The 27,131-nt window shown below is 52.8% G+C and overlaps 1 protein-coding gene and 1 long non-coding RNA gene across 6 annotated transcripts in view; one reads left to right on the top strand and one right to left on the bottom strand.

The window, feature by feature from the left end:
* The window catches only part of TRIM62 (tripartite motif containing 62), a 28,927-nt gene extending 8,684 nt beyond the window's left edge, over positions 1–20,243 (top strand). For all 4 annotated transcript variants that reach the window (XM_059377168.1, XM_059377170.1, XM_059377169.1 and 1 more), the window contains 4 exons: positions 3,542–3,637; positions 7,970–8,226; positions 9,009–9,124; positions 18,020–20,243. In XM_059377168.1, coding sequence (XP_059233151.1) covers positions 3,542–3,637; positions 7,970–8,226; positions 9,009–9,124; positions 18,020–18,570 — 1,020 coding nt within the window. In that variant the 3' untranslated portion in view covers positions 18,571–20,243. The remainder of the gene's footprint in view (positions 1–3,541; positions 3,638–7,969; positions 8,227–9,008; positions 9,125–18,019) is intronic.
* LOC132002152 (uncharacterized) lies at positions 51–26,796 on the bottom strand. Of its 2 annotated transcripts, XR_009399758.1 has the most exons (7): positions 26,715–26,796; positions 15,987–16,112; positions 15,431–15,653; positions 13,748–13,810; positions 13,559–13,636; positions 350–453; positions 51–179 (listed from the first exon to the last, which is right to left on the bottom strand). It is a non-coding gene; the product is annotated as an uncharacterized LOC132002152 (long non-coding RNA). The 2 variants fall into 2 exon arrangements; XR_009399759.1 differs by lacking the exon at positions 350–453.
* Positions 26,797–27,131: the final 335 nt, after the last annotated feature.

The following is a 27,131-nucleotide window of genomic DNA, read 5'->3' as shown; positions in this document are numbered from 1 at the left end:
TTTTATTTCATTTCAAAGCATATTAACCCTAGTAGCCGCATGTGGCTGGTGGCTGCTGCCTTGAACAGTGCAGGTCTGGACCAAGAGACAGGGCTGGAGAAGAAGTTTGGGGCCAGAGGTAAAGGCCTTGAGTGCCACACTCAAGCTTCGTGGCCGTCTTCTCAGATACCATGGAGATCCTGCCATGGGGCACAGGGAAAAAGCATGGACAGATCTGTCCTAGAGACAAGACACTCTACTTGGAGAGCACAGGGGCAGAGGGGAGCCTAGGGTCACAGTCCAGAAAACCAGGGCTGAAAACTTTACCAGGGGCAGTGGGTGTAGACAGGAGACAACCGGCGAGACAAACCTGATGACTGATTGCCCTCGTGGGTGGGCAGCGTCAGGAGTGACTCCCAGAGTTCTCGCTTGGATGGCAGTAGGGGTAAGGGTGGCCCTCGCTGAGATGGGGACCTGGGAAAAGCAGCAAGTGTTGTGTCCCCTAACCCGATTCCAGCATTCCCTGTCATGTCAACACATGTGTCCCTGTGTTCCTCCCCAGCTCAACTCATGTACACCCCTCCTGAAGCATCCCTCTGCCTGTTGCTGATGCAGCACCGTGTGGACCCAAGGAGACCTCTGCATATGTCCATGGAATGGGCAAAGGAAGGTTCTGTGTCTCCCAGGGCCCAAGAGGAAGAGGCAGGCCTTCTCCCCATGTTTCTCGTTCCTTGGCCCTGGAAGCAGGGAGGGATTTGTCCGGGCCTCTTGAGTGTCCTCAGTGCTGTGAGGAACTCTGCCTCCGGGGTCGTTTTCTCAGAGACTCTGAGGAGCCATCTGGGGGGCTGAGTCTTATGTGAACCTGTGAGGACACCAGGAGGGACGACTGTCACACTCAGCTCATCCCTCAGCCAGGTCCCAAGCTGGGTAGCCCCAGGGCCATCAGGGGGAGCCTGACGAGCAGTCGATTTGTACTCTTCGGGGGAATGACATTTGTCTGCTCCAACAACTCAGATGCACATGAATCTGTTAGGAATGACTGTTGGCTGTCAGTATCAGACACCTGGCCGGGCAGCCATGAGGAGATGATGTGTCTTTCTCTCCCCGGTACAGCAGGCCTGTAGGAAAGGCCCCCAGGCAGTGGTGTGCTGGAGCCGGCTCACTCCAGTTCCAGCCAGCTGACTGTGCCAGGTATCCCCAGCTCCTGACCTCACGGGCATCGCTTGATAATCAGCTCTGGTGGGAGCATTTACACCACAGAAATTGGCAAATGCCAATAATCAGGGCTTCTCTCTCTCTCTCTTTTTTTTTTCTTGAGGGCCAGCTTCCTAGCTCATCAGTGAGTCACAATCCATCATCAGGGACCCAGTCTCCTGCCTCCTCCTACCCCTCTGGCTTCAGCTTGTGCCTCCCATCTTTATAGCTGCCTCATGGCCCCGAGGCACTCGCCGAGGTGGTAGCCATCCTGTCTGTGGGAGCTCTCTGCTCTCACAGCACAAGCCGTCCCCAGTGTCCCATCTAACTCCTGTTTCCGAGGCCAGCCCCTCCCTGCCCTGCTGCCATGTCATCTTAGGTGACAGCTCAGGGAAGAGGAGCCTTCCCTGTCCACCCTCCCCCAAACTCACCCCCATCCCACACCGCTTTATTTTCTCTAGAGCACAGGCTGGAGCTGTGACTTTCTTTGCTCATTCTCTCCCTTCCCCACCACCCTGGACAGTTCCTGTGGCCATGGACTGTCTGTCTCGCTCTCTGCTGTATCCCCAGAGCCTCAGTGGTGCCTGGTACATACTTACTTAGTAAATATTTGTTGCATGGCTAAGGGATAGTAAGCAAAGATAATTTCTGCATGCTTCCCTTAGCATGTCATCATGACCATCTTCCCATGTTGCTGCCTCGTCTGTAAAATTAGTTGGACCAGATGTTTTCCAAGGGTCCTCCCTGCCCTGATGAGCTGGGTGAGTAGGAGGGAGGTAGGGGTGAACAGGTAAGTCAGCTTCTTGGCATCTCTCACAGCCCAGGCTGACTGGAAAACCCAGGTCCTGCCCAGAGGCTGTTTCCGCAGAAATTCATCCACAAAGCAAACCTCCTTGAGCCCCATCTTAGTGTCAGGCTGTTGACAGGTATGGGGGTTAGAGATCAGGGAATGGTAAGGGCCCATCCCCATAGGACTCATGGGTTCATGGGGGATGGGAAGGTGGGACACTAGGGACAGACAGGAGCAGTAGTTACAATGAGCCAAGCACCCAATTCGTGCAGACAGTGGGCCCTGTCACCGGGGTACCCACCTCAACACCACATTCATTCATTTGACAAATATTCATTGAGGCCCTACTGTGTGCTGAGCACTATTCTAAACACTGGGGATCCAACAGTGAACAAGCCAGACAAGACCCCCGCCCTTGTGATAGTCACTGTCTAGTGGAGGCCATGAGCCGGAAACACACTGTCTAACAAGCGAGCAAAAGCGTCTTGGACAGCAGAAGGTGCTAGGAAGACCTCGAAACAGGATGTGGGACTGAGGGTGTCGATGAAGCCGTACGTGAGCGAGACCTCCCTGACCAGGTGGCACTGGAGCTGATAGGTTAATGACACCAAGGAATCATTGGGAGAAAATCTGAGTGGAGTGCACTGGCCAGAGGAAGCAGCAAGGGCAAAATCATGAGGGTGAGACCAGCCCATGACGGAGCAACGGGAAGAAGGCCACTTTGGCTGCAGGGGAGTAAGGGCAGGAGGATGGTGGAGACAGGTGTGGGAGGCTGAGGTGCAACATTGAAGTAGGCACCCCAAAACTCAGGGGTGGAGGTGGGTAATACTTAATGCAATTTTTAAAAATCAATATTAAAACAGAACAAAAAGAAAACCCATGATGAACAAAATATCAAATTTTTTAAATCAAAACAAAATTGATAGCAGAGTCATACTGAGCCCTACTGGAACCCGAGGGAAAGGAAAAATCAGTAATACTAATCGTGGCCATATTCTATCTGTTGTATATAGTGGATGTTTGTCGCTGTCTGTCATGGGTGTCACCACTGCAGAAGATATGTCACCTGACGTCAAAATCATGGTGCAATTATGGTTTTACTCTTACTTGCTTGGCTGCATGCTTTTGGGCCAGTTTCACAAACTCTCTGTACCAATTTTTCCGATGGAAAACGGAGGTAATAATAGTGCCTTCCTCTGTGTTACTGAGATATTAAATGACACCATCCAAGCAAAGGCCTGAGAACAGCGCCAAGCCCACCCGACGCACGAGTCCTAGCGGAGCACAGTGCTATATGGCCTCGGTACCCTTCCGAGGATTCCAAACCAGGAGTCTCCGCCAGCAAATCAGGCGGGGGAAGAAAGTCATGTGGAGGCGGGTCGGACAGGGAGACCACAAGCATCTAGGATGGCTAGAGAGGAGGGTGTTGCAAAACTCCCGATGAAAGATGGAAAAATGAAAGCAGCCGGTATATCTGGGAAACTTGGGGTTGTTGAACTGTGCGGGGAGGGTGGTCTTGGGGGAGGTCGCGGGAGAGCGGCGGCGGTCTGACCGCATCTAGGCCTTGTGTTGTTCCAGAGGGAGCTGAAAGAGCAGCTTCAGGCCCTTCAGGACAGCGAGCGGGAGCACACCGAGGCACTGCAGCTGCTCAAGCGACAGTTGGCTGAGACCAAGGTGAGCCCGGCCTGGGTGGGGGCGGGGCCAGGGCGGGGCGGGGCCTGCTGGGGGCGGGGTGTCGAGGGGCGAGGCCCTCTGGGAAGAGGGGCGGGGTCTTAAGGTGCCAAACTTATTATGAGGGACAGAGCTGGGATGGGGATGCGGGTGGACCGGAGTCTGGGGCTTCCCTGAAGGTAAATGTGACAGGACCCACTCCTAGGATTGAGGGCAAGGATTTGGGCTGGTTCTTGGGTTTAAGGATGGGGCCCTTTCTCCCTTCCTGCCCCGGGTGGAAGGTGAGGTGGGACCCGGGAGCAATCCGGAGGAGCCAACCTGAGCCTGTTCCCCTCGGAGCCCTCCCAATGATTTGTGGCCCAGGCTTGGTATCACTCTCTTAAACGCGGATGGTGGGGTTATGGACTCTACTGCAAAGTAAGGCCAATCCCTATAGTCTCTGGCTGCAATGGTTTGAAAAGAAACCTGGACCTGAGAGGGAGGCCCTGGATTCTGATCCAGTCACTACTTCGCTGTGTGACTTTGGGTAGACCATACTTTCCTGGCCCCCAGTCTCCCCATCTATACACCAGAGACCCTGCCAGGCTCCTTCCAGCCCTAAAGTTCTGGATTCCAGGGCCTCCCTCTGAGTTCCCCCACCGATGTCTCACCAACTGGACAAGGCTTGCTTTGATTTCTGCCCTTTCTGGGACCACGAACTGGGGACCCCAGCCCAGCTGCTAAGCTCTGCGGTAATTTCAGTCTGGCCCCACTCACTAGCAGAGGTGCAGCTGCCAGCAGTAGCTGAACTAGAGCCTTAGGAATGCTCCGGACCTCTGAGGTCACCCGGGGGCCTGGAGAGGCCATTGCAGATCCAGATATGTGCCCCAGCTTGGTCTCCAACCCGTGTGGGGTCTCAAGGAGATCATGACAAACATTTCTTTAGAGAACATTCTGGAATGCCTGTGGGCAGGACCCTCAGCAGGCAATAGATGAGAAACAGAAGACGCTAGCCTATTTGCCTGGCACAGCCTCAGTTTCTCCATCTGCCTGGTGATTCTGCACCCTCGGGGGAAGAGAAGCAAATGAAATTCTCTATTTGAATGAAAGCAGAATATTATGGTCTAGTTTTTTCCCTAGCGTTCTCTTCTTTCCACTCCCCATTGTTTTTCTCCACTGACCTTTTTCTCCCCTGCTTTCCTGTCCATCTGTCTACCTCTGGGGGGTCCTGTGGGGCCACCTCCCCCTCTAGTTCCCCCATCCCCACTTCCTGTCTGGACTGGGGTGTTTATACAAGAAATGCCTATGGATGCTTTGGAGGTCATATTTCACCTGGTGCCTGACTCGGCTTTCCTGCAGCGCCTGCCCCTCCAATGGCCCGGCCCGAGGGCCTGTCTGATCTCCCTCCCTGGGCCCAATGTTTTCCTTGGTCGGGCCTGACCAAGTGATGCATTCTTGGCAGGGTGTTTCTCTGAAGCAGCCCCAGTTCCTCTGAGCCCTCTGTATTCCCAGGGATGTGGTGGGCTGGGGTAGGGGCTGCTTTCCCAGCCACAGCACCAAAGGGATTGGGGGCTGGGTGGAGGAGGGGATGGCTCTGCCCTAGAAAAAACTAGAATAAATGGGGCATGCCAGTTGAGCTGAACCTCTTTCTCTGGGCTGGTAATTGCGTTTCCTGTTCATTGTCTCACTGAAACTGAACCCCACAGAATGTCACCTCTGTGACAACCGGACTCCCCAGAAGCTAGCACAGTGCCTCCATACAATAAATATTATAGAACAGATGAGTGTGTGTATGGTGTGAGGGGGACTCCTTCAGAAGTAGGAATGTTATCTTCATTTTATTGGCAAGGAAACTGAGGCACAGAGAGGTTGAGGAACTAGCCTAAGGTCCCATAGTGAGTGAGTGGTTCATTGGGAGCTTACTGTCTAATTTTGTCAGAACCTAATGCATATCCTAGCCCTGTGCTGGGAGGTCCGCAGCCAGATCTGTGGCTCTGTGGCCAGCAAGACAAGTAGGTTGGGAAGACCTTTCAGGAACATACTTAAAGCACCCAGGATTGGCTGTCACTTTTGAGCTACCCTCTCCCTGCCTCTGCCCTTTTTCCTACTCATTCTCTTTTGTCCTGGAGACACTAGGCCCCCATCCTAAAAAGAAGATGGAGTCTGCACTCCATTTTGGCAAGACTCTTCCCTTCTTCACCTCACAAGCAGATTCTGACTATCAGCTTTGTGCCTAGCCCTGGGATGGGCATAGGAAGTGCATGGCTGGGAAAGATGTCATTCTTACCCCTGGGGATTGTCCGCTAGCTGGAGTCACATAAAATGTGAGACTGTGTACTAGGAGTATTTCCAAAATGCTCTGGAGACATTTAACTATTTCACTGCCTAAAAAAGTGAGGGAGGCTGTCACAGAGGAGGTAGCTTTCAAGCTGGGCCTTGCAGATTGAGTAGGAGTTTGCCTGTCCAATAAAGAGTGTGTGGGTGTGGGTGGGGGTGGGGGTCCATTCTAGGCAGTGGAATTGCAGCACAATGGCACTAGAGAAGTAAGCTGGGATCAGATTGAGGACTTAGAATGCCGGGCTAAGGAATTTAGTGTTTTACTAGTTATCGAGAAGCCCAGAAAGATTCCTAAAGAGCATTGGCTTTGACCCACTTTGCACATTAGAAGGGTCACTGTGGCCATGAGTTTGTTGCCAAAGACACAGAGTTGACCAAGAGAGTTAGATGGCCTGTGGGAGCCCAGGAGTCTGCTTGAGGCAGGTGGAAAGATGAATGTGGAGCTCAGGAGATGTGCAAGGCCACGGATGAGGTTCCGGGAACCATCCTCAAAGCAGTGGAGGTAGACCATCCAGGAGGGTGGAGGGTGCGTAGGTGAGAACGGAAGGAGCTGGCCCAGAGGGAGCAGCCACCAAGGTGGGAAGCAAACCAGAACATGCAGCCAGCAGAGGGTGGCCAGGGCGCCAGACACTGCTATGGAGGGGCTGAGAAGGAGCGGGAAGGGGTGGCTGTGGGATCTGGGAGTCCTTGGGGGGGCAGAGGCAGATGGTTGTAGGGAGGGTAGGCCCCATCTTCTCCACGTGAGCTGCACAGAAGCCTCAGGTTTCGGGGAGGGGCTCAGGGAGGCCACAGGCAGCCTTGCTGTTCATCCCCAGCCTCCCCTCCGCCCCCTTTGTCTGCCTGGCGCTCTGGGTGGGCATGCGCAGGGAGGCTGGCCCACTGCCAGCAGTTCTTCCTGCTGCCGCGACAGGAGGGAACTGGCCCTAATTGAGCCTTTGTCAAGCCTCCCACAGAGCCCCGGGCACAGAACACAGCGGGGTCTCTGACTCTGTGAACTCCCAGCCAGAATCCCACAAAGTGAAATTGCAGAGGCAGGTCCCGCACTGGCACTACAGCCTGGCCACACTTCTGTACCCCGTGTTGTCCTGCCATGTGCTGCTTCTCCCCCACCCCCGCCGTTGACTTGTAGCCTGTCCTACAGGCCCCAGCTCAGAAGCCATCTCTCAATCATTAGGCTCTTTCTCTGAACCTCAAACAAGGCCGTGCACTTGGTGAACATGCCCCCACTCGATCTTCCCAGACCCCTGCGCTGTGATTGTGTCGTTCCTCTCACAGATAAGAAGATAGGCTCAGAGACATTAGGCAACTGAGGTTGGCCCAGCTAGAGACCCAGAGCTAAGATTCTCACCCGGGCTGTTGCGCACCGAAGCCTGTGTCCATCCCCACACAAGCCCCTCCTGGGCCTGGCAGTGCCCACGGGAGCAGAGAAGTGGGCAAGTCCAGGCTTGCCTCCTGTGATCATGACTTTAACCTCCTGGTCCAGTTTCTTGGCTAGGAGCTCACAAGGGTAGCTGGACAGGGCGGGTGACCACCCAAGTTTGCCCTTGTGATATCTGTGATCTCCTTGTCTTCTTGGCTTGAGCCCCATGAGTGATTTTTTTTTTTTTTTTAACAAATAAAGACCTCACTGTATCCTAGACTGACTTCAGCCTCTTCTCCCCGCCCACCACCTCTCCCCCAGCTTCTCTGTCCCTCCCACCCCCAAGCCAGAAAGCTGGGCATCATCCTCACACCTTTCTCTCCCAAATCTCTCCTGCCAGCCCACCTGGCATGGGGAGGCTGCCCCCAGATGTCTTTCAGGCCTCTGCCGCTCCACTAGTGCAAGCCTCAGTGAGTGGAAGGGGCACGTGGAATCCTGTGCTGTCCCTGGCTCTGCCGGCCCTATCCTGCCACCGCGGCTTTTCGGCTTTTCCACCACCCTTTCCACTCCCCGCGGCAAGGCTGTCCGCTTCCACCTCTCTCCCAGGAGTCATCCCCTTCCACTCCCCCTGGCCTCACCCCTGATGCCTGTCCCCACAGTCTTCCACCAAAAGCTTGCGGACCACCATCGGGGAGGCATTTGAGCGGCTGCACCGGCTGCTGCGGGAGCGGCAGAAGGCGATGCTGGAGGAGCTGGAGGCCGACACGGCGCGCACGCTGACAGACATCGAGCAGAAAGTCCAGCGTTACAGCCAGCAGCTGCGCAAGGTGCAGGAGGGGGCCCAGATCCTGCAGGAGCGGCTGGCCGAGACTGACCGCCACACCTTCCTGGCCGGGGTGGCCTCACTGTCTGAGCGGTAAGGGCCCCGCCGGCAGCCACCTTCCCCGGACAGGTAGTGGGGAGGTGGGCCCCGAGGCACAGGGGCTGGTTAGCAGAGAACTCATTCATTCCCGTCTTCATCAGAGGGGTACGGGACATCGGCTCTGTGCCAGAGCCTGGGCCAAAAAGGTTTTCTGTGTTTATATTGTTATTTATGTAATAAGCAGAATCATATAGAGTATTACTTATAGAGCAACATTATTTATATTACAAATACATGTTCTGTTGGTTATAATATTGATATTATAGGTAATACATAGTATTTATATTATTATAATCCTATAAGCTCCCTTGGAGATAGCGACAGCTGCCACCCCCATTTCACACATGTGGGAACAGGCACAGAGAAGCTAGATCACTTGGTCTAGTATATGGCAGAGCCAGGATTCAAATGCACATCTCTCTGGTCTCATAGCCCCTTTTTATAATGATAACACTTCGTTATTAGTCTGTTGATGATCAATCCTGATAGCTAATATCATGTATTCGGTGTTGACCGTGAACCAAGCACTGTGGTAAGCATTTTACATACATTACGCCGTATTCTACTCGCAACAATCCTGGAAGGCAGGTGCTATCTTGGTACCCATTTTAAAGATGAAATAACTGAGGCTAAACAGGCACTTGACTCTGACGCTGGCAGACCTGATATACATGACCTTGCCCTTTGTCAGTTGCCCTGAAGGAGGCTGTAGGGTCCCCAGGGTTGGGACCAAAATCCAGCCCCCAAAGCAGCCTGTTCTCTTGTTTTCCTTCCAGGCTTAAAGGGAAAATCCATGAGACCAATCTGACTTACGAAGACTTCCCGACCTCCAAGTACACGGGCCCCCTGCAATACACCATCTGGAAGTCTCTGTTCCAGGATATCCACCCAGGTAAGGCCCTTCCTGCCAGCCCCAGAGAGCACCCAGGAAGAGGTAAGGGTTAGCACGGCAGGAGTGAGGGGATACGTCCCAGCCTGGCCACCCACTCTGAACATAGCATGGGGGCAAGGCAGAGGGAGGAGAAGAATTTCTTGCTGAGCACCTGCTCTGTACCAGGGCCTGTGCTCGGTACCCGCACTATCACTCAGCTCAGTGAATCCTCATATGGCCATTATGAGGCCATTAATATATCCATTCTCCAGATGAAGAGACTGAGGCTTTGGGAGTTGATTTATCCATCCTACGGCACATATCACACAACGCACTCTTCTAGGTACTGGAGACATAGCAGTGAGAAAAACAGGCAAATTCCCTGCCCTTGTGGATCTTATATCATAGGGAGAGAGAAAGTGAAAGTAAATAAGTAAAATCCATAGTTCATTAGAGAAGGATAAAAGATAAGGAAGGGAGCTAGGGGATTTTAGGTCAGATAATAAGTAGAAGGTCCAGTTAGAAGTCCTCACCAGGGAGGAAGCATAGAAATAAAGCCCTGAAGGAAGAAGGAGAGTGATCATGCAGTTTTCTGAGGGAAGAGTGTTCCTGACAGTGGGGATAGCAAGTGCAAAGGCCCTGAGGCAGGAGTAGCCTGGCATATTCAAGGAACGAGGAGGCTGGCGTGGCTAGAGTGGAAGGGAGTAAAGGTGAGGAGGTCAGGGAGGTGGCAGCAGCCAGACCCTGAGGGCCTGAGGGCCAGTGTGAGAACTTCAGACTTCCTGCTGAGTGAGGTGGGAACCCCTGGAGGGCTTGGGGACATGCAGTGGGATGTGCTTAAGTTCCTTGAGGCTCCCTCTTACTCCCAGGTTGAGAATAGACTAAAGGGGGTGAAGAGTGGAGGTCGGGAGACTGGTTAGGAGATTTCCACCATACTCTAGGCCAGCGGTGGTGGCTTGGAGCAGGGTAACTGCAGTGGAGGTGGAGAGAAGTGATCAGATTTGGGATCTACTTTGAAGGGAGAGCCAATAGGATTTGCCAATGAATCCGATCTCGGGTATGAGAGAAAAAAGACAAGGGAACTACAATGCTGCAGGCCAAGCTTCCTGGAAGGACAGAGCTATAAGCACGTGATGTTTGCCATATGGATGAGATGTCTAAGCGCCGGTGCCAGAAGGCATCTGGAATGACAAGTACTATATAGGACAAGGGTCAGCGCCGGCGATATCGGCGTGTGGACAGTACTTAATGAGCCTGGATGACATCACCTAGGAAGTGAAAGAAGAGAGACAGAGCTACTCTCAACTCTGAAGCTCCAGGGCACTCCCAGATCATAGGGACAGGAGGGAGACCCAGCCAACGGGACCAGGAAGGAGCAGCCAGAGAAGGGGGTGGGGGTGGAATCCCAGGTTTGTCCTGGAAGCCAAGTGGGGAGAGCGGCTGATGGCAGCAAAGGCCACTAGGCCAGGTGGGAGAACCCCGAACTGACTGTTGTCCAGCAGCATGGGGGTTTTTTGGAGCCGCAGGGACATAAGCTGGATAGGAGGCCATCCAAGGGCGAGTGGGAGGAGAGAGCGAGTGGAGACTCAGTGGAGACGATGCTTTCTATTTCTAAGTCAGGCATTTGATTTAAGGGACGGACAGAGAAGGTGGCAGAGGCTGTTGAAGGGGAAAGAAGTAATGGCCTCTTTGTGGGTGACGGGAAAGACCCAGCGGAAGGAGGGCAGAGCTGAGGGGGAAGGGCCAAGAGAGTGGCCGGGGAGATGTCCAGGAGCGGGGTGGATGGTGGGGGGTTCTGCCGCCGCCTCTGCTGGGAGCCCAGACAGCTCATCTTCGGGAGCCCAGAGGAGGGGGAATGAATGGGCAGTGGTGGAAGCTTGAGAGGTCTCTCTTCTGATGGCCTCCCCTTTCCCACTGAGGGAGGAAGCAAGGTTGCCGCCCGCGATGAAGAGAGGGGGGAGGAGGTAATGGGAGGTTTGCAGAGAGAGGAGAAGGTTTTAACAGGCTTCTAGTGGAGGGAGTCGACCCTGGGACCCAAAATCATATAACCTACAAAGGCACCATGTCCTTTCAAGGTGAGACAAGGATATGAAGGGGAATTCTCTCGAAGAGGTAGGCAGTATTACTGTCCTCATCTTTTTCAGTTGAGGAAAGAGAATTGTTAAGACCTTGTCCGTGAACACAACCCAGAAGTGTTACAGTCCAGATTCGCCTTCAGACCTGCCAGAGCCCAGAGCCTGTGCCCTTACCTTCTAAGCCAGCCAGGCATCCTCTGGCCTCACACCAACCCAGGAAGCCTGGGTGGGAGACGGAGGCTCAGAGAGGCTCGCTGATTTCCCATGGTCACATGAATCCCGTGCTGGGTTCATTCTTTTGACCTACAGACACTGAAAGTGCCTCCAGGCATTTTCAGGGGTCAGGAGATACAGATGGGCAAAGAGACCCTCCCAGACCCCACAGCCCAGTGGGATAAGCTATGACAAGCAACTCATGCAGTTCTGTGGAAACCCCAAGGGGAAACAGAAGGTTCTGGTGGGGCCAGGAGAAGGACTGAGCTGATGATGTTTGAACTGAGCACTGAAGGCTGAGGCTTTGGCCATACAGGGAAAGGTGGGGCCTGGTGGGGCCTCCAGACTGTCCCTGGTGTGGAACTGCACCGGCAAAGGCAGTGGGGAGGGCAGGAGCATGAATGATCCCAGGATGTTCGTGATGGGCCCTTCCAGGGAAGGATGGAGAAGGCCGAAGAGCCTGAGAGCTTGAATGCTGGACAGAGATGGGGAGCCCCCATAAGTGACTGAAGGCCATATCTGATATATCATTTCTAATTCCCCAGAAGCGAAGGGACAGTGCCTAGTACTCGTAAATCTGGATCTGTACCCTCGTTGCCAAAAGGGGCAGTAGTCTGGGGAAGGGCCCAGCAGACTAGGTGGGACTCTGGGCTGTCTTCTTGGGGGGTACTCCTAGCCTCCTTGGGTGCTCCTAGACTCGGAGGGACCTCCACCTGGTGACCCAGCAGGGGAAGGGCCACATGTGGGCGAAGCAGAATAACTCAAGGAGGAAACAAGCCCATCCCCAGCGGCTGACCCAGGGACGCCTTTGGGCAGATGGTCTCAGGAGCTCTCTTTGTCCTGGCTGCCACCTGCTGCATCCTTGTCACAGCTCAGAGAGGCACTCCTGGCACCTCAGCCTGACGGTCAAGGCCCTACAAGACCTAGGCCCTGCCGTTCTCACATCCTCCCCCCTCACACCCCCATAATATTCAGCAACATTGATCCGTCTCTGCCTAAAACCCTCTCTACAAACCTCGGTCTTTGATGACTAACTTCTCCCCTTCACATCCAGTTTATAAACACCTCCTCTGAGAAGCCTTCCTTGATTTCTTCAGGTCGCCCTGGGCTTTCCTGGTCTCACTGTTTTGTCAATGTCTGTGTAGCTGTCTGTCTCACTAGATCATGAGCTCTGAGGGGTCAGGGCTGGATCTAATTCATCACTCTATATCCCTAGAAGCCCACACAGGAAATGTTTGTTGATAAGTAGATAAAGAAATGAATGAGCCCTAGGCTCAGTTCTGCTACTAGAATAGTGCCATAAAGTAGGTACTCAGTAAATATTTTTGAATGGAACTTGCCACACATCCTTGAAAAAGTCACTTTCTCCTGAGTCTCAGTTTCCTCCTCTAAGAAATCAGGATGCTAGTCCCTTCTCAACCCCCTCACAAGTGAGCACACGGATGGGGGAACTTACTGGTTGCCCCAGCCTTTGAGGCTGGATAATTCCTTGTTATAGAGGGCTGTCCTGCGCATGGTGGGTTGGCTAGCAGCATTCCTCGTCTCTGCTCAACAAAAGGCCCCCCTCCCCAGTTTTGACAACCCAGAATGTCTCCAGACATTACCAGATGAACCCTGCGAGGCAAATAGCCCCAGTTGAGAACCACTGATCCAGAGAAAACTATGGAAGAGGGGCTGAGGGAGCGGTAGTGTGTGCCCTGAGTATCCAGCCAAGGACAGAGGTCCCTGGGGAATTCAGAGAACAGTGACCTGCTTAGCCAGTCCCCTTCCTTTGTCCGTAGGCCCTGTGAAGTCACTCTGGTTCCTCTGGCAGCACCAAGGCCCTTTTTGTCCAGATGGGAGGGACAGACACCCCCAGGGACCTAGCCCCTGGATTCTAGCAGCTTCCTGCCTCTCCTGCTTCCAGCTCAGGCTTCCTACTGGGTCACCTGAGAACTCCATTTAGCACTGGTCACTCCCCTTGCTTTGGAACCTCCAGTCTCTACCACCACCCACCTCCTGTCCCACCCTTCAGCTGACATTAGAAACCCTCCCCCAACCGCCAGGTCTGATTGTTCCAACTCCCCAACACAAACTTCCTCCCCAGCCAGAGCAGAGGACACCAGACGCTGCCTTCTGTGCTTCTGCCACCTCCCTCCCCTGGGCCTCACTCCTTCCCCCTGCTCACCTCAGTCCAGTCATTTCGTCACCACCTAGCTGTGTGCCCCAGGGCAGATCATTGCCTTCTCTGAGCCAGTTTTCTCCTCTGTAAAACAGGGATGGGGCAGATGTGATTGATCTCCCAGGGTAGGTATAAAAATGAAATAAAATTATCTAGTTGTGATAATAATCCTGGAACTCAGTAAGTATGTGATACCTGTTTATTACGATGGTGATCGGGTCTCATCGGATGGTTCCTCAGTCTTGCTGAGCAGGCTTTCTGGGGCCACATAAAGGAAAGAACATGGTGTGAAAAGAGCTTAGCTCAAGTTCCAACTGTACTTGCACCCTGAGGGATAGCTCACACAGGCCGGTTAACTCTGAGAAGTGTCCTTGGAGCCTCAGTTTCCTCTTCTGACAAATGGTACCATGATTTGCTCTTCTGGGGCTGCCGCAGCATTCCAGCAAGCTAGTGGGTATGAGTGTGTTTCTCGAATGCTGGCACGATGCCCTGGAGGGTCTAAGTAGGTGGGAAGCCCGAGGTGGCAGATTTTGTAAAGGCCTGAGGAAAGAGCCATCCTGTCGGGCTTCTGAAGGGTCGAGCCACTGTCCTTGGGAACAGAGGGACATCAGTCACCCACTGCCAAGCCATGGTGCTGGACTAGGAGGTTTCTCTGCTCCCTGGGCCATGGAGTGGGGGGGAGGAGTGGACGATGGCCAGCAGACATTTCCTAGGGCCTCCACAGTCCATGTCCCTCCCTCAATGCCTTTGAACGTTGAGGTCTCAGTCTTAAATTGACAGGAAAAACACCCAGAGACCAGACGGGCTGCTTCAACACCTGCTTTCTGTTTTTCTAAAACAGTGTCTCGGGAGGTAGAAAAGATCTCTGACCTATAACATAGTGAGCCCCAGGGGACTGTGGTCTGGCAGCTCTCCCAAGGATAAAGGATGGGTGGAGGGATTGCCATTCCCCATCCAGGGACTGACATCTCAGACGGAAAAGGAGTTGCCATGGCCCCTTCTGGGTCTCTCTCTGGTCTGAAGGCTGTTACTCCTGCCAGACCTAGCCTCACAGAAGATGGGATGGAGTCCTGGGGAGACAGAACCTCTGTTTATGATGAAATGGGAGACCCTGGAGGTGAGCCCCAGCCTACCCTTTGGGGGTGTCAAAGCCTATTAAGAAGCAGGCCACACCCTGTGCCTAATAAGAATTCTGGGCTCTACCCCTAGCCCTGCCCCTGGGAGGTTAGGCCCAGCACCCAGTTACCGGGCCCCTCCCCCAGTTCCGCCTCTGCTGCCAGCACTGCCCAATGAACAGCAGACCCTGCCCCAAGCCCACCCAATGAGTGGCGGCCCACCTCTTACTCTGTGCCCTGGGGCTTCAAAGCAGTGAGGGTCCACACCCGAGCTGGCACTCAGTGCAGTCAGGATATCCTCTGAATTCCTGCCTCATCCCTATGGCCCAATCTCAGAGCCCCTGAGAGCCCACTTGGCTGCCTCTTCCAGCGCCTTCTGCACTCATTGGTGGCCGTGGAAGTGACCATGTGGCCCTCCATGAGGCTTAAGAATCTGGGGCTGAGCCCTCCGGCCCCTGTGCTGGTATGGGGCTCCAACCCCCGTCCCCCTGCTCAGGCCCTGGTCCCTTGGCCCCACGCGGTACTTTCTGCCTGTTGCAGGCCTCCTCAGGCATCCTGAGCTCCACAGGTCTCCACGTGGCACTCAGGATGGCGGCTGCCCACACCTTGGCTTTGTGCCTGCTCTGCCCCTCTGCTACAGACGCCTGAGTGTGACCCACATTCCACAGCCTGTAGGAGTGGCCCATCTGTGTCTAATTAGATTCTTCTTGCTTCCTTAGCCTCCCCCTCACACACACTTCCTACACCTCCCTCCTGCTCTCACCTCCTGAGGCCACTGTGGGGATTCCCACATTCCACGTGGGCAAGAGCTTCGGATTCCCACAGGCTGCACTGTGACCCTCGGAAGACAGGGTAGAACATTCAGCCACTGATTCAGTGTCTTCCTTCTTGGAGCTCCCCCTCTTCAGTGTCCCTGGATGGAGAGTTCTGTTTCCATTGACCCCCCTGTTCCCAGGGCTGATGGTTTCCGTTCAGCCCTCAGAGATCTAAGAACAGGAAAGGAGACTGTAACATGCAAAATGAAATTGACTCCTACCAGAGCCGTGGAGGGAGCCTGATAGAACTCAAGGGTGAGCTTTGCTGGTGGCCGTGTGCACGGGAGCACGGTTCAGAAACCGCCTCTTGGTCCCTGTTGGGGACAGTTGCCACCACTGAAGTGCTTCATTTCTGCGCACGCGTGAAGCCAACAGAGGTGACAGAAATAGGGGGTAATGCTTCAGCCAGGTGGAATCCTGGTTCTGACCCCCACCCCCACCACCCTCCCCCCAGATAAGGGAAGCCCCAGAGAGCAGCGTGAAGAAATCCTTTGCTCCCAGCACCTGGGGCAAGATTCCTTCTCTTCACTCTTCTCGGCCTCTGTCTTGCTCTGGCCTAGAAATGGTCATCCAAGCTCAGGCAGGCCACTTCCAGGTTCTCGCATCTTCTGGCTGAGCATCCCCTCCCTTCTGGAGGAGAGAGTAAACAGAGACTCTGAGCACCAGACCTGCTAAGCCAGTGTGACCAGCCCAGAGCAGGGTGACCCAGCCTGTGCTGCCTGCCTGAGAGCAACACAAACAGAGTCAGTTTGATTGGGTGAGCCTTTCTGGAAACCTTCACTATGCCTGGCTCTGTGCTGGGCACCAGGCACACTAAGGAGAACCTAGTTGGGTGGTACATAGCCCTTGCCCTCTTGGTGCAAAGAGGGTGTAAGATGTGGGCACAGGAGACCGTACCCCTTATAGAATCAGGAGAGGACATGAAGTTAAGGAATCTCTGAAGAAAGAGCGAGCCCACCTGCTGGGCCACTAAGACAGCTTCCCAGAGGATGGGCCCTGGAGTGGGGAGCCTCACGCAGGGGTGACGACAAGAGGCAGGGAGGAGGCAGTGGAGGACAGTCTGAGTGGAGGCTTTGGGGCTGAGCGGGGTGGGGTGGCGTGCGCCAGGGAGGCTGCAGGAGAGGGCTGGGGCTGGGTTGCACATGGCCTTGATTAGTCTTGATTCTGCCACTAGGTGCTGGGTGACCTCAGATTAGTCCCCTCTCCTCTCTGGGTCTTATTTTTCCCATCTATCAAATGGAACAGTTGGCTCAGAATTAATGGTTTACAGCTTTTTCAGACCTGTCACCTACCTTTCCTAACAAATAATTTGTAATGTCTCAAAGATAATATAACCTTTTCACAATTTATATATGTGTATAATATATAAATTATAATATATGTAAATTTTTTAAAGATTTATTTATTTATTTATTTATTTGACAGAGAGAGATCACAAGTAGGCAGAGAGGCAGACAGAGAGAGGAGAGGAGGAAGCAGGCTCCCCGCTGAGCAGAGAGCCCCATGCGGGACTCGATCCCAGGACCCTGAGATAAGGACCTGAGCCGAAGGCAGCGGCTTAACCCACTAAGGCACCCAGGCGCCCTGTAAATTTTTATATATAATATATAAATATATATTAAATGTATCTATACTTGAAATGGTATATCCATAATCTGATGATGATATAAAGAAAAAATACAAGGAAATTCCTTGTAAGAAAATATTGCACGTGTCCTCTCTAGGGGCTCACTATAGCCACACTGGAAAACATAATGAAGTAGTCAGGTGCTCCTACCAGAGGTGCAACACCATTTTGCCTCAAATGTGGTCTGAAACAGGTAGATTCTGTGAGTCAGTGGCATTCTTCTTAGAGATGTATTGTCCCAAAAAGTGAACAATTCTCAATGAAGTTCTAAGCAACGTAAATGCAGTCTCCCCTCAGTTTCCATGGTAGTAGTGTTCTAAAATACTCAGTATATTAAAACTGTACAAAAATTACATCCTGTTCATACATAAAATGGAGTTAAGTTGTAATTTTAGGTCTTTGTAAAAAAGTTTTTCAACCACATGAATGTCTGGTTGGGCATCTGAAAACATACGGGTGGCAAGAGGGCCGTGGGAATGCCCTGTGCCTTTCATTCAGGGCGTTTGGACGCATGGATTGCATCTACTGAGAAACCCACACACTCCCAAGCATGTCCTTGTCCCCACCAGGGTGACTGCCAAGACCTGGATAATCTGACACTCTGAAGTTCTGTAATTCTGGGTTTCATTATAGTTTACCCAACAGACTTTTGCAGGGGGCCCCCTGTGTTCCTTGCCCCAGGCAGGCACAGCTCCTGATCCTCTGCAGCCAGGGTTAAATCTGGAAGGACCTTGGCGGTCACCCTTCCATTTGACAGAGGAGGGAGCTGAGGACCAGAGAGGGTAGGCTAGCCTTCAGCAACACACAGCTTCCTGGGGACCAACCAGAAGCCAACCCCCAGGTAGGGCAGTAGAGTGGGTCCACAGCCTTCTCTCCACTCACCTCCTCTCCCCTCTTCCGCCCCCTGCAGTGCCCGCCGCCCTGACCCTGGACCCGGGCACTGCCCACCAGCGCCTGATCCTGTCTGACGACTGCACCATCGTGGCCTACGGCAACCTGCACCCGCAGCCGCTGCAGGACTCGCCGAAGCGCTTCGACGTGGAGGTGTCGGTGCTGGGCTCTGAGGCCTTCAGCAGCGGCGTGCACTACTGGGAGGTGGTGGTGGCGGAGAAGACCCAGTGGGTGATCGGGCTGGCCCACGAGGCAGCCAGCCGCAAAGGCAGCATCCAGATCCAGCCCAGCCGCGGCTTCTACTGCATCGTCATGCACGATGGCAACCAGTACAGCGCCTGCACCGAGCCCTGGACCCGGCTCAACGTCCGCGACAAGCTGGACAAGGTGGGCGTGTTCCTGGACTACGATCAAGGCCTGCTCATCTTCTACAACGCCGACGACATGTCCTGGCTCTACACCTTCCGCGAGAAGTTCCCGGGCAAGCTCTGCTCCTACTTCAGCCCTGGGCAGAGCCACGCCAATGGCAAGAACGTGCAGCCCTTGAGGATCAATACTGTGCGCATCTAGGGCGGCGGAGGGAGCGCCCAGGTGCCACCCGCGCCACAGCCACCCGCAAGAGCACCCCACAGGGGATGGGAGAGGCCTGGATTCCGGTCCTGCATGGCCACGGTGAGGTCTCAGGCTGCTTGTTTACCCTTCGACCTCCATGTTCCATGATTCCTAAACTCTGTCGGCATTGATGTCCTGTAGTTCTGACCTTGATGGAGAGGCAGCTTTGGTCCAAGGATGTGACGTGGCTTCTCCTCAGGGAAGCCCCTGCCCAGTCCTCATCCCCATCCTCTGGGGGCAGGGGCCCACCTCCCTCTGTCTCCCTCCTGCCCACACGCCCTGATCTCAGGATGTGTCAGTGTTGCCAGTGGTTGGCAGCTGGAAAGATACACAGGAACCCTTTTATGCTCCCCACGTCAGAGACTTGCCCCTCATTGAACTATGGGCCATGTTACCCTTGACTCCAGCCCACAGTGGACACAAGCAGTAGCTGATCCTAAGGTGTCCGAGAACCACGTCTTCTACCTCCAGACCAAGAGCTTTGTGGTTCCTGTTTTTCCCACTGCCCTGCAGGTAGAGATGATGCTGTGGCCTTTGCGAGGTACCTGTCATTGGCCCACATGTTACATGTGCCACCACCTTCCAGCCCACGGGTAGAAAAGCAGGATGACGGCACGTCCAGGGGCCAAGGCGGAGACCAGTAGCCTAAAGGCAGCTGCAGGACAAGCATCACTGGGTGATGGAGGTCCCCAGAAGCTTGGCTAAGGGTCCAAGCGGGCCTCTGGGACCAGGCTAGGGTACAGGGAGCAGTGTCTCCGTCAGGACCTGAGCACTGGGACAAGCTGTTGGCTGGGACCTCCCATCAGGCTTGGCATCTCTCTCCGTTCAGATCCTGTGCGGCTAACAAGAGCTTCTTTGGTAGTTTAATGAGACAGGATTTATGACCACATCCCGGATGGCTTTCCAGAATCATTGGAAAGACTGGAGGAGCAGACTCTGCTGGTTTTCCAGAAGTAATTCCCAGCCGCCAAATTCATCATGCCTGTCCTGATCAAAAACGCTGCTCCATCTGCTGTAAGCCACTGAATCAGGAGGACGCAGACCGCAAAGCGGTGCTCCCTCCGCTGCTGACCATGCCAGCAAAGGGACGTCCTGGGGCCCGCCTCTCTCCCACTCAATTTAATTCCCAAATCCCAATCTGGATGAGAGGCACTGCTGGGGAAACACAAACACAAAGCCAAGACTTTGGCTGCATGGGTGTTTGGGAAATAGATCCTTCTTTCCTGGCCCAACCACATTAAAAGGACACAAAAGAAACAGAGAGGGGTTCACCTCCGGGTCTTGGCTTTAAAGCAGCAGAGCCTCAGCTGTCCTGCTCCCTGGCTCTGGCCCTGCCCAAGGGTGGCCAGAATATCTCAAGCCTCAGCTTTGCTTTCTCATCCTGAGCCTAGATTTGGAGCTTGTGGGGTCCATGACCACACTCATCCCAAAGGAGCCAGACTGGCTGAACTTGGGGGAGGGCTCCCCTCACAACTGCTGCCCATTGGCGTCCCTCTCAGGCAGGAGGAATCCTCAACCTCCCCCCACCTCTACATCTACCAGAATCTGGGCCACCCCCAGCAGTATTTTTATTTTAAATATTGCCCATTTTGTGAGTTATGATGAATTTGTATTAAATTAAAGTTACAGAATGTCAGTGGTCAGTTCCATTCACTTTGAAAAAGGCCCAGGCAATATACATATATTAACATGTCTAATCCACAAAGCAACCCTATTGGGTATGTAATATTATGCCCATTTTACAGAAGTAGAAAATGAGGTTCAGAGAGAAGATGTGACATGCCCACAGCCCCCTGTCCCATGCCGGTAAGGGGCAAAGCTCAGATTAGACCTAAGTTCTAAAGCCAGCACTTACATCACAACTTACTAGTCAGGGAAGGCAGGCAGTCTGCCTGGAGGAGGAGTTAGTGATAGTCTTGGGAGCAAAGGGGAGCTTATGAGACAGTGTCAGGTCTCCTGAATTCCACAAACCTGGGCTTAAACCCAAGCTCCATTACTGTATGACTTTAGAGAAATGACTTAACCTCTCTGCGCCTTGGCTTTTATGGAAACTGAGGATAACACCCATCTCGTGATTTATTGGTAAGCTGCAAAGTGCAGTGCACTTAGGGAAGTTCTGCCTCTCACTCCAGCTGCCTCCCAGAGTTAGTGCCCTAAGGAATCTGACCCTCAGGAGTCTATCTTCCTCCTTAGGTTTCCTGTGGAGTATGGGAGCATCTTGGTCGGTGATGTCTGCAGGTCTGCTGTAGAGAAGGAGGTCTATCCTACTTCTGACTGGCCAGGAGTCAGGCAGGGGCCTGAATATGGACAGATGAGCTGTGGACACTGTAGGTGGCAAGGCTCTGGGGCCCCACAGCTGCACAGTGCAGCAACCCGGGAATCAGGAGTCCTGAGCCTCATCTTAGTTCTGCGCTGACCCTTTCTGTACCCTGAAGCCCCTCTCCTCAGTCTCCTTATCTGCAAATGAGAGAGGTCACACTGGATGCCCCCTGAGGCCTCAGAGGTATCTTCACTTATACCTGGATCTAGGGAGAGCAGAGAGGGAGCCACAACAGTCATTGAATTTTGGGGGGTTCTAGATGGAGGGGCATGAACAAAGATTGGAGAAATTAGCAGAGGGAAAGGTCTCCGATGGGTTGATGGAGAGCACCCAGTTTTGGGGGGAGGTGATTTTGAGACTAGAGTATCCCCAACCGATCCCTCAAATCTCTGTGGCTCCCTCAAAGCCATGCCCCTCCATCTTTGCTCAGTGTATCTGTCTTCTGGGGGGAGAAACGCCCCCTCCACAGTCCTTCCTACCCCTCTCCGACTCAGCCTTGGTGCAAGGTCCAAGGAGTGCTGGCCATATCCCAGTCTTCCCTTCAGAATTCCTGAATGAAAGAATCTGGGGTTGTCTGGCTGATCCCAGGAATCCCCCACTTAACACAGACAAGCAGAGAGAGGAGGCAAAGGCATCCCAGTCTTGGGGAAGAAGGAGGGATCAGTGAAGGTCTTACCCAGAGCACGAGAGAAATGTATCCCTATTTGGATCCCAGTTTGTGGTCAGCAGACAAAGGACTGATACTTAACTAACACCAAGACAAGCCCATGAGGTTGGTATCATTTTCTCAGTGTTTGAGTGGAGAAACATCACCTCCCAGGGGACCCACAGCCAGTACTCAATAGGGCAGGAAATCAGAGCCAGGCCCATCCAAAGCTAAAGTCAAACTCGTCACTGGACCTCCCTCAGAATGTTTCTCAACTTTGAGGACCACCCCTTCAGTGACAGGCAGCAGACACTTGAACTGGATCCCCCTGGGACTCAGAATGGGACTTTAACCCTTGCTCCACACCATTGTGCATTTGTGCAATTGTGGGTCAAATCTCAGCTTCGAGCCAAGACTCCTGTGTCTCTCAGAGTCAGAGTAGACTCAAGAAGTTACTATGTGACCCTAAGTAGGTACCTGTCTCTCCCTGGGCCTCAGTGTCCCTCCCCATCTCTTTTGGGGGAGGAGCTAGAGACCCAGTTAATTGATTGCCCAGGTTCTGGCTCTGATTATCCAGGATTCTCTAAGTCTAATGTGGAATTTGTCCTGCTCAGAACATAACAAGGCCATTAGCTCTGGATATTTCTCTCTGGGGTGGCAGCAGGAATAGAAAACAACAGAGATAAGGCCTGGCAGCGCAGAGCTCAGCTGGAGAGGTCATCTCCGGAGGCTGACTGCTCACACCTGGGCAGTATTCCTGGCTTCCTCTCATTCTGTCTGGGTCTTGAGCTGTTCACCATCCCCGAACACCCCACCAGGAGGTCAGTTGCAAAGGGTCATGTCACAGGCTTAAATGAAGGGGGTTGAAGAGGAGTGGGTTTGGTGGAGTGGTGGGTGCTGGCCAAGGTGCTGAATCATAATTGCCCACCTGGGCGTGGTTATTTCTCCTCCCTCGGGGGTGCCCATGATTCTCCTCTGTGTCTCCAGGAATCCTGAACCACCCCTGAAGATGGTATGATGGGAAGCAGAACAGAAACAGAGACAGAAAAAGAGAGATGCAGGCAGGAGACAAAGCCTCCAAAAATTTTGGAGGAGGGGAGACTTTTATTTTGAAATGTGTTCATTTTCCTTTGTTTTTTCCTTGTATCTGAATGAAATATCTGTGTGTGTGTGTTTACCCTGTGTACAGAATAGAACAGTCTTCTATTTTCTTTCAAAAAATTGATAGTTCTGTTAGATTTATGACTATTTCAAAATGCCCCCTCCCCACAGGCCCTAGGAATTAGATGAAATATGGGAAGGATTGACACTTGGGATGAGAGGCCCAGGGGCTTCCTACTCTGATGTCACAACAAGGCAGACCTTTCAAGAGGCTGAAGCCAGGGGCACAATGCCCAGGTCCCAGTGAATTCCCAGAAACTGTGGACCTGGGTATGATCGAATCTGAATGTTGGTGGGGCCTGAGGTTCAGAGAGGGTTGATTCCTAGTTTAAGGGCACACAGCACATGACAGAGCCAAGACCCAAGCCCAGATGTTCTGGTTCCCAGTCAGTACACAGAGAAGGGAGAATGGTCAGCTAAGAGGGCCTTGTCCAGGCAAGGAAAAGGAACTGAGAAGACCAGCTGGAAGGGGCCAGGAGCAGGGCTGAGGAGGGAGGCATTCAAGAAGGATCAAGAAGGATCCCACCCCCACTGACTGTTTTAGACCCTCAGAGTCAGTTGCTGTGCTTCTCAGAAAAGAGGAGAGAACAAAGGGGTCATAAGGTTGGAAAATCCTCTCTGGGATGGAGACAGCCCAACTGAGCTGCCAGTCAGCATCACAGGACAACTGCTGAGAGACCACTGGCTTCAACCATGTCATTTTATAGAGAAGAACACTGTGACCAATGAGAAGACACCAGCCTGTGGACCATAGCCAGGCCCAACCTAGGTCTCCCGCCTCCCAGTCATTGGCTCTTTTCATGCAACCTTTAATCTCCCCCCAGTGGATTCTGGTGCCTCCTCCCACTCCTTAGGAACCTGGAGCCTGAGCAGAAAAAAAGGCGAGTGTCCAGGGCCCCCACAGCCCCAGACACAAGGAGCCGACCCAAACTACCAGATCTATGAACCAGGAATGAAGTCCTGGGGCCCAGCAGTCTGCTCTTGGCACGGGAGAAGGGAGATACGGATAAGGACCCCAGGAGGTCCCAGAAAAAGTAGGATAGGCTGGACACATGGTATGTGTGCTTATCAAAGGTGTGGGTTTGAGGTTTGAGACCTGGGAGAACCTTGCTAAATCTGGAGTGGGTCCTGGCTCCATCCCTGACACTCCAGTGACCCTCGAGCTCCCTTCATCTCCACCTTCAGGGTGTCCCTTCCTCACTGGTTCCGCAAGAGGGATGGGTGGCCCTGAGCAATGGGGTGACTCCTGGTTCTAAGGTTCTAGCAGGAGGTAGCCTTGTGGAGTTTGCCCAACATTGCTCACCCCCTCCACCCTCCCCCTTCCTCTGTCACATTCCTGCAATGTCCTCCTCTGTCCCTTTCCTTCCTCCATCAAAACACACCCTCCTGTGTTCCTCAGGGTAAGTGGCTTATGGCCTGAGATGCCGTCCTCTTCCCAACCTATGCATATTCATAACAGGAGCCATTTCTGAAAGAGTGACCAGTGGTGGGACTTCAGGCATCACAGCAAGTAGGTAGGTGGAAGTTTATAAGGGTATAGGAAGAAGGAAGGGTCTTCTTATGACCATTCAGGCAGCACAAGAGCAGTTGTTAACTATGTGGGCACAGACCCAGCTAGACATGGCGGTGGCTCCCGTGCACCTGGCCAATGCAATTGTTGCTCTGGCCCAACCTTCAGCCCTCATTCCCCCTCACCAACACCCTGTCACAATGTAGATTTTCTTTTTTTTTTTTTTTTTAAGATTTTATTTATTTATTTGACAGAGAGATCACAACTCGGCAGAGAGGCAGGCAGAGAGAGAGAGAGGGAAGCAGGCTCCCTGCTGAGCAGAGAGCCCGATGTGGGTCTCGATCCCAGGACCCTGAGACCATGACCTGAGCCGAAGGCAGCGGCTTAATCCACTGAGCCACCCAGGCACCCCACAATGTAGATTTTCTGTTTCGAGGGGCTACCTGTAGAGGAGGCAAAGACTGCATATGATAGAAGAATTCCAAATGGAGCATGGTAAGCATATTCGGGTCCTTAACTCCTCTGCTTTGGTAATACTTGTCTGCCTGCCTAGAAAGCCCTTGTCTTCCTTTCTCTCCCTGTTGATATCCTGTTTGCCCACCCTTCATGTCCCACTCAGGGTGCAGCTGTCCCAGTCTTTCAGACCCAGCAGAACTCAAAGCTCTGGACCCCTGCAGCACAGTGGGTCTCCCACTGCCACGAACATCTTGAGGCAGGGATCACATTTCCCAGTTCTGCCCATTGGAAACTGAGCCCCCAGAGTGAGCCCACTGGCCACCCCATCCTCTTCAGCCAGATTCTGCGCAGGGAGAACGGGAAAGAGCAAGCGAAGACTAGGAATGTTGCTTGATTATTTGCCCTTTTAATTTCTGCTCATTGTTTAAAAATTCAAATAAATGGGGCGCCTGGGAGGCTCGGTGGGTTAAGCCGCTGCCTTCGGCTTGGGTGGTGATCTCGGGGTCCTGGGATCGAGTCCCACATCTGGCTCTCTGCTCAGCGGGGAGCCCGCTTCTCTCTCTCTCTCTCTCTCTCTGCCTGCCTCTCTGCCTACTTGTGATCTCTTTCTGTCAAATAAATAAATAAAATCTTTTAAAAAATTCAAATAAATGTAAGAATGTAAAGCAGAAAACTCCTTCATCTGTCTCCCAGAAGTCAACAGCTGTTAACAGTTTGGTTCAGGCCCTTCCAGACATTTTTGTTTATGTATAAACAAAGATAGAGTTTTCTTTTACGAAAACATGACCAGTCTTCATATTTCTATGTGTTCTGTGGAATAAATTCCTACAAATGGAATTGTTGGTAAAAGACTTGCTCACTTAAAGTATGTTGCTTTCCTGAGTAAATTTTTTTCTTATAACGTGCTTATTATAGAAAATTGAGAGGGCACCTGAGTGGCTCAGTGGGTTAGGCCACTACCTTAGGCTCAGGTCATGATTCCAGAGTCCTGGAGTCGAGTCCCACATTGGTCTTCCAGCTTTTTTTTTTTTTTTTTTTAAGAGCTTATTTATTTATTTGACAGACAGAGATCACAAGTAGGCAGAGAGGCAGGCAGGCGTTTGGGAAGCAGGCTCCCTGCTGAGCAGAGCCTGATACGGGGCTCAATCCCAGGACACACAGATCATGACCTGAGCCAAAGGCAGAGGCTTAACCCACTGAGCCACTCAGGTGTCCCTTGGGCTCCCAGCTTGGCAGGAAGTCTGCTTCTCCCTCTGACCTTTTCCCCTCTCATGCTCTCTCTCTCTCTCTCACTCTCTCTCAAATAAATAAATAAACTCTTTCTTTAAAAAAGAAGAAGAAAATTGAGAAAATACAGTTGAGACACACAAAGTGAAAATCATCTGTCCACCACTGTTCAGAGATAACCACTGATAGTTCCTTGGTGATAACATTTACAGTCTTTGTGTTCCCGTGTGAGTGTGTTAATTTACAAAAGTCAGAACACAATCTCTTTTTGCTCCATAGCCTATTTTTTCCCACTTAATAGTAGATTGTGTTCATTTTCCCATGTCACGCAATAGTCTTCTACAGCATCAGTTTGACACCATAAGGGTTGTTTGATCTCAGAGCCCCTGGAAGCTTGCTTTTCCTAACCCCCCTTCTGAGTAGGGAGCCTGCTGCAGCAGCTGCTCCAGGATCTAACCTTGGTCTGTCCCCCTGCCTGTCAGAAAGGGAAGGCCCTGGGAAGGCCTTGAGTACCTACCATCTCCATTCCTCCTGAGCTGAGGCCCCGACACCTCACTGATGGGCACAGAGCCCGCCTGCAACTTTCTCCAGGTGGTGCAGTAAGTAGAAATGGTGCCCACTGGTGTAGTAAGTAGAGCCCGGCCCCTTTTTTCTGCCACTTTCTTGAACACCAGGCACCTCTGATCATGGGGCGTGGAGGGCCAGGGTGGTCCTGATTTTGAGACAGAAGAGGGCTTCGGGGCTCCAGGGGTGGGAGGGAGTTGACGAAAAATGCTCCTTACCCTTGGGCTTCACTTCAGCCAGCTTTCCCTCAGACTTATGAGACCGAGGAAGGAACAGCCACAAGTCCATGCCACGGGTGGTGGGGAAGGAGCTGAGCTACTTGAACATTTTCCGGTTCCCAAAACAAATACCCAGCTTCCTGCCCAGGCCCCACGTTCTGCCCCAGGAATTTTCCAGCCAAATACCAAGGACTTGAGTGTGATCTTGGGCAAGACCCTCCTCCACTCCGAAGAGGTCTATGTCCTCGCCACATACCATGTGGTTCCTCACTCACCTACCCACTCTGGAATTCTATAACTAAATATGAAGCCATGTTTCCAAATGTTCTCTTTTCTCTCCAAGTCCCTGCACACCTTATGATGTATTGAACCTAACCAGGCCTTGTTTGAGGCAGCATTAACAAAATAATTATTGAA

Source organism: Mustela nigripes, chromosome 14, assembly GCF_022355385.1.
Source record: "Mustela nigripes isolate SB6536 chromosome 14, MUSNIG.SB6536, whole genome shotgun sequence".
NCBI lineage: Eukaryota > Metazoa > Chordata > Mammalia > Carnivora > Mustelidae > Mustela > Mustela nigripes.
Note: the sequence above shows the minus strand (reverse complement) of the source record. Positions and strands in the feature narration are given on the sequence as shown.